This window comes from Eufriesea mexicana, unplaced genomic scaffold (genome assembly GCF_001483705.2).
Source record: "Eufriesea mexicana isolate 0111107269 unplaced genomic scaffold, ASM148370v2 scaffold572, whole genome shotgun sequence".
NCBI lineage: Eukaryota > Metazoa > Arthropoda > Insecta > Hymenoptera > Apidae > Eufriesea > Eufriesea mexicana.
In genome coordinates this window covers 634,248-640,596 of record NW_016908738.1, presented here as the reverse complement: position 1 = coordinate 640,596, position 6,349 = coordinate 634,248, and the positions used below count along the sequence as shown (strand labels likewise).

At 54.7% G+C, this 6,349-nt stretch overlaps 1 protein-coding gene across 4 annotated transcripts in view; it reads right to left on the bottom strand.

Moving 5' to 3' along the window:
• Positions 1-6,349, bottom strand: part of LOC108545928 (protein bric-a-brac 2) — a 153,930-nt gene that overhangs the window by 9,347 nt on the left and 138,234 nt on the right. For all 4 annotated transcript variants that reach the window (XM_017897758.1, XM_017897760.1, XM_017897762.1 and 1 more), the window contains exon 2: positions 590-647. In XM_017897758.1, coding sequence (XP_017753247.1) covers positions 590-647 — 58 coding nt within the window. The remainder of the gene's footprint in view (positions 1-589; positions 648-6,349) is intronic.

Below are 6,349 nucleotides of genomic sequence, written 5' to 3'. Positions count from 1 at the left end.
TTCCTGCGCTTTATTATTGCCGAGATAACGACACAGCCCTTCTCTTCCACCTTTATCGCCCTACTACTCCTCCTCCTTCTCCTCCGCCATTCCTCAACTCTCCTTCTTCGTCTTCGCTCCGGCATTCCCTCTTCTCTCCGTCCATTTTCTTCGGCGTTCTCTTCCACCGACAGAACGCGTTCTCGACCTCTTCGACCCGCGTCGTCTCACCGTTATACTCTCCGCCTTACCAGCCCCGTTTCTTTCTCTCCCTCCTTTTTCTCCCTCTTCTTCTCCGTATATCCTCGCAATCCATTTCTGCCCGCATCGGCATCCTCGTTCGTCGTTTCGTACTCTTATCCGGCTATCGAGAGTAGGCTAAACAACGAGCACGCGTGCGAATTACGCGTGTATTCGGCGAGCAGAGGGGAACCGCGATCGCGAGAATATCCAAAGTTATAGCGCGCGCGCATCTGCTCCGAGATTGTCGACCAACGATCGGTGTTCGACGTGTGCAGCTTGCGATCGTGTTACGGTTATCGGTTCCTGAAATGCGCTGCCGAGACAGCCGAGTAGATTAGGTAGACGCGGAATGCGTCGAACAACTTACCTGCTATACTCGATGTGGAGGCTCCGAGCCAAGCGTGGGACGATTCCAACAACTTGGCCTGAAACAGAGAAAAAGAGCAAGGTCGCGTTAGTAATTGCGTCGAGACGATCGAGGCGATCGAGAGGATCGCGCAAAGATGGAACGAGATCGGCGACGCGAGGGTGGATAACGCATCGCCATCGGGTGGTGGCGCTGTCCGAGGGTAAAAAGTCCGGCGAGGTCGGAAGATGCTCGGTCGGCAAGGGTGCGGAACGGGTTTCGTAGAATCGGGGCTCGCGTCTCTGTCGACAACTTTACTAATATGCGAGTTTTTCCGGGTCTCTATAAAGGGGTTGCGAGACGCGGCAAAAGCGCAAGACACACGCAAAGTTGGCTCATTTGAAAAGTTTTCGTCCGCGGGCCGACGCGGTTCGCGATTTCCGCAATACCGAGAGATCGGACAACGGTCCCAGCCTACCGACCATCGGCTGGACTTCTCGTATATACCGAGTCATGGCTTCCAGGAGCCAACGCCACTCGGCTGACTTTCCAAATTAATTTTTAAGGGTCGAAGGGCTTCGCTCCTCATTTGATACGCGCCTCGATCCTCTATCAAACTCGGAACCCCTTTTGCCCCTTTTTTTTTTTTTTTTCCCTCCCCGTACCCTCGCGATCGCTCTAACGCCGCTCGTTCTCCAGAATTTCGCCGCCCTTCTCTGCTCCTCTCTCTCTCGTTTCTCGAGTCGAGAATCGCCGCGAGGACGCTACCGAGAGTCAGCGTCGCGCTCTAAACTTTCCTCCGCGATAAGCCAACCATTTTTTCTTTTTTTTCTTTTCTTTCATTTTCTCTCTTTCTCCAGCCGACTGCGCCGCGATGGGATCGCTTTTCTCTTTCCTCTTTCCTTCCCTTTTCCCACCCTTCACTCTTTTCGTTCTATTTCTGTTTTTTCTCTCGAATTAACCGCTTCGAGTTCAGCTCGGAGAGAAGGAATTTCGGGTTGCTACCTTTGCGCGGTTTCGCGGCGAAGTAACATAATGAAAACGGAAATAACAACGGGGTAATAACGTAACGAGACGACAAAAGGAAAGATAGGAACGATAAAGCACATTCTATTAAGAGTTCAAATCCGACGTCCGGAGAGACATTGTCGAGACGAAACAGTCGGGACGATAATAATAATAATACTTATAATAGCGGTAGGTGCGGCTATGTACCGTGGCTGAGAACCTTGAACGAGAAGATAAGGCCCGTGATTCGTTCTACGTTCCTCCGAGATGACGGTGTCTAATTTATTCAAAACGATAGGAGCAGCGAGTATTACGACAAAAGCTGGCTAGCCGGTAGACGGCGAGTGGTAAATCTATCGTGTCTCGATACGCGCGATAGCGACGGATAAATAATTTGAAGATTTGATCGTGAAACGATAACGAGCGGTTTGGTAACACACAGGAAAAAACAGGGGGGCGTGCACGCGTCTCGAGGAAACCGCAAAACGCGCGGCGTGCATCGGTGCACTGTGACGCACACACATCGACGGGAGGGAAATCGAGTTTGCCACGGGTACAAGTTCATCGTACACACGCCGCATCCTGTCGTGCGTGCATTTTTCATCGTCTCGTGTGGCTGTCGCGGGGTGCGCCTCGAAGAATGCACGTCGCGATGCACGCGACACGCGACGCGCGAGTAGCGACGCCGCGCCGTACGCGGCCACACTACATCAACGAGAAAATTGCTCGTCGCGTTCTTCCGACTTTTTCCCCGATACCCTCCCCCGTTCACCTAGCATCGTCGTTCGGACCCTAACGTGGAATCGACGTTTTCCAGGCAAAAGAATCTCTTCCCGAGACTTCTTCGGCTCGTTACCTCCGCTCGAACGCCGTATAATTTACCGAGAAAATAGCCTTCCCTCGGGGTAAACGTTTCCCATGCGTCGCGATTCCAAGCTCCCAACCTTACCTACGTGTGTCTCGGTATAGGCATTCGTCGAACGATCACGCGGTTTAGATTCGAAAATTACGCGCGCTTTTTCCTCCTTCAACTCGGGGGACGAAAATTTCGAGACTAGCCATTTCTCTAGAAAGTTGAAACGCTTTACGCGTTCGCGAACGAGTTAGCAACGGTAACAAATGGAGGCTCGAAACTTTCCGCGCGTCTACCCGAGTAGCGTTTTCCGAATCTCGTCTTTTTATCGCGAACCAGCGGAAAGAAATTTAGCTCACCTCCGTTGGACGAGCGCGATTTACATTTTCGCAAATCGGTCCCCGAGATGGCCCGCGACGCGCCGCCATTTCTCACCGGGGTTTTCCGCGCCGCGGCGGCGGCGACGACGACGGCTAGAATGACGGAAGTCGAGCGACAGAGAAATCCAAAGGGACGATGATAAACAAAAGTCAAGAATAGATACGGACGAGCGACGAGCGGCCTAATTAAGAAAGGCTTCGAATTCCCGCTTTTCCGGACATGCTCGCGGAAAATCCTGTGAACCTTGCAGCGAAGAGAATTTACGAGGTAGTCGTCTATCGTTGCTAATTCCTGCAAATATTTGCCGGGCAAGGATATAGGCGTGGGCGAAATGAATAGGCGTCGGAAGGATGCGAGGGGAGATCGAAGGAGAGAGAGAGCGAGAGAGACGAAGATAGGGGGAGAGGGGGGTGGGAGAGAGCGCGCAAATGTATGCACGGGGATTGGAGCGAATGCGAAGGGACGAGGACGAGGCCGAGGACGAGGCCGAAGACAAGGACGAAGACTAGTCGGTGAGCAGGCTCGTTCTCTCCTTCACCGGTGCCACAGACGCTCCACAGACGCTCCACAGACGCCCCACCGACGCCGTTGACGTCGTCGAGGCTGCCGTCGACCGGCTGGAGTTTCACGCGGCAGAATGCACCGCGCCACGGCAAATTTCTAATCAGATTAGCGCGGATTAGCAAAGTTCGTTTGTTCTAATGAAATTCGTCTAAATTAACGTCGGAAGAGGGAACGCCGCCTGAGGAGGAACACCGAGAGGGAACGAGAGTCGGAGTTGAACGCCGAAGAACCATTCGCCTCTCGTTCCACCGCCCCCCTCTCTCTCTCCCTCTCTTTCATCCCTTCTTTCTCGGCGCATCACGCTCATCGTCACGGATTCCCGATTTCGCCGGGATCCTAACGAAAAACGTATATACCCTAGCGATTAACGTTTCGATCGAGCGGTTCCTCGCGTCGTCTTTGACGCTCGTGAAACGTGCACGCAGGAGGGGTGAAAATCCGGCGGAGAAAGGGAGAGAGAGGACGCGACCGCGTGGCGAACCGGCACGAACCGAGCGGCGCGACGCGGAACGGGGCGCAACGAGATAAAGAGGAAAAGAAGGAGGAGGGAGTCGGGCACGCGCGTTAATTGTCGTGGAAACGCGTAACGGCTCGCGCGAAAACACGAGGCACCTGTGAATCCCCGCGCACGTAGGCACCGCGCGCGTGTAATCTAGGACACGCGAGTCTCTCCAACTCTTTCGCACGCACGCGCTGATATTTTATTCACCGATATCGCGCTCAAACTATTCCGCCGATAGTCACCCGGTTGTCGCGCTTAACTTTCTCTCTCCCTCTCTCTCTCTCTCTCTCTCTCTCTCTGTCACCGGTCGTGCGTAACCGAACACAAACAACGCGTATTTTATTCATCGGTACACCGGACGCGTGGAAAACATCGGAATCGTGCCGTAACGTTGCGCGTCGCGTCGAATTTCGCGGAAATATCCTTCTACGAGATACGAGCGTCGAGCGTCATGGATTACCGGAACAAAGTTCAACGAGTTTGGAGAACGTCCGCGCCTCTGTGTTGTCCGAATTACTCTTTCCACGCGAACCGGCTGCGGGGTGACGTCGTACCCCCGACGTTTTCCGGATCGTGCCTCGCTTTTCGTTTTTCGTTTTTCCCGATTCTCGCGATTTTCTCCTTCGATGGCGTCTCGCCATCGTCGATGCTTCGAAAACCGGAGAACAACGCGGGCAAGTGCGCGCGCGCACGCGCAGAACGGGGATCGCTTTGGAAGCGCGTAGTTCGAATGGTTTACACGATTTAGGGATGAACATGGGACGCGGCTGGGCCGGTGCAGAGCACACAGCAGGACGCGAGGATAGAGTCCCGTTGACGCATCGAGACTCGTCATTATCGCTTAACGAATCGTCCTGTTCGATCGGAACGACGCTTTTTAGCGAGTGGCTTTATCTGTGTACGACCCGTGTGGCCAGTCGTCGTCGTTCAACGAGCAAACGTTCCTCCGTCTCTCTTCCTCTCGCCCACACCCTCTCTCTCTCTCTCTCTCTCTCCCTCTTCTCTGTTCCAACCCCCGGCCGTTTTACTCGTTTTCACGAGTCTCTTGCGCTCTTTGCCGGTCACTGCTTTTTCGTCGTTCCGTTTTATTTCGAGCGGGACTCTACAGGTAGTCACGTACGTGGCACGGTCGATGGAAGCGACCGTCCAGATAAATCCTCTCGAATAGTCGCGTGGACGCGGCGAAATATGTTGGCTTCCAGCGAAAACACCGCTCGCACCCGTTCCCAACCCCATTCCCGCCCCTCAGCCCGCCCTCTCTCCCCGCCCTCCTCCAATCCTTCCAATTTAACGCCAACTTTTTCTCCAAAACGCTCCACGCGGCCGCGCATCCGATTCCGCTTCCCCGCGACCACGACGATCGGATCGGAACGAAAGGAAAGGGACTGGGGTTTTCTTCAAAGGAATTCCGTTATCGGCCAAAAGCCGGAGAAACTCGCGCGAAACGGTTTCGTGGTCACGGAACGCGATGGCGCGTTCGAATCATCGGACCGCGTGGCTTCCTCTATACCCGGACTCCGCATCGGGGTTCCCCGGATTCTCGCGAGCCAAAGATAACGCGACTGGTCGAATCCAGTCGGTATAAATACGTCTTCCGTGTATATTATCGCGGGAAGGTTGAGTGGCCTCGCTGGTTGATTCGTGGCGCGAACCAAACGGACTCTGCGAACGGGGGGAGCAAGCAAAGACGGAAAGGTGGAAAGGAGGAATAGGCGCGATCTCGGTTAATTTCGCCCGGTGGCCGGCCTCCACCACACCACCACGGCTCGTTCGGCGATCTATCGGGACGATAGATGGATCGTTCCCCGGCTTTAATATATAAGGAACGGATTAGCCGTTGAATAATGCGTGGAGCCGTGTTAAGCCGCAAGCAACGTCGGTGGTCGGGCGAACGAGCACGCACACGGGGGTCCGGTGTACGCGCGTGCACGCGTGTAGCGCGTTTGCACGCTCGCACGCGCGTCTACACGTACAGGCACGCAGCGGAGCGTGTCCCGATGAACCTACTCTACACACCTCTGTTCGGCCGGATCGGGGTGCGTTCGATGCTGTGCCGTTAGGAATAGGGATAGAAACGTGTACCGGCGACGATGGCAAGGGGGATGCGGAGCACTGCAAAGCGGAGTAGATCGGGAGTAGCGTAGAATGGCGAAGAGAAAGGAGAGAGGGCGGTGGTAGGCAGGCTGAGAGGTGGAGGAGCAGGAGGAGGAAGGTAGGTCGAGCTGGCCAGAGAACGGAGTTAGCGCGATGTTAGCTCGCACGTATGTAGATAGAGTACTGAACTATGTATTAGAGTCGTGTACCTTCCACATAGATATACCGGGGTTTGTATAGTACAAGATTTGCCATTGGCGGAGCCGGTCTGAAATCCTGCACAACGGGTGCTCTCGAAATCCGCGCGTGCACCTCTCGCGACATCTAAACGATACTTTACGAGCCGCGAAAGCTGCTCTGTCGCAACGCCGACTGGCTC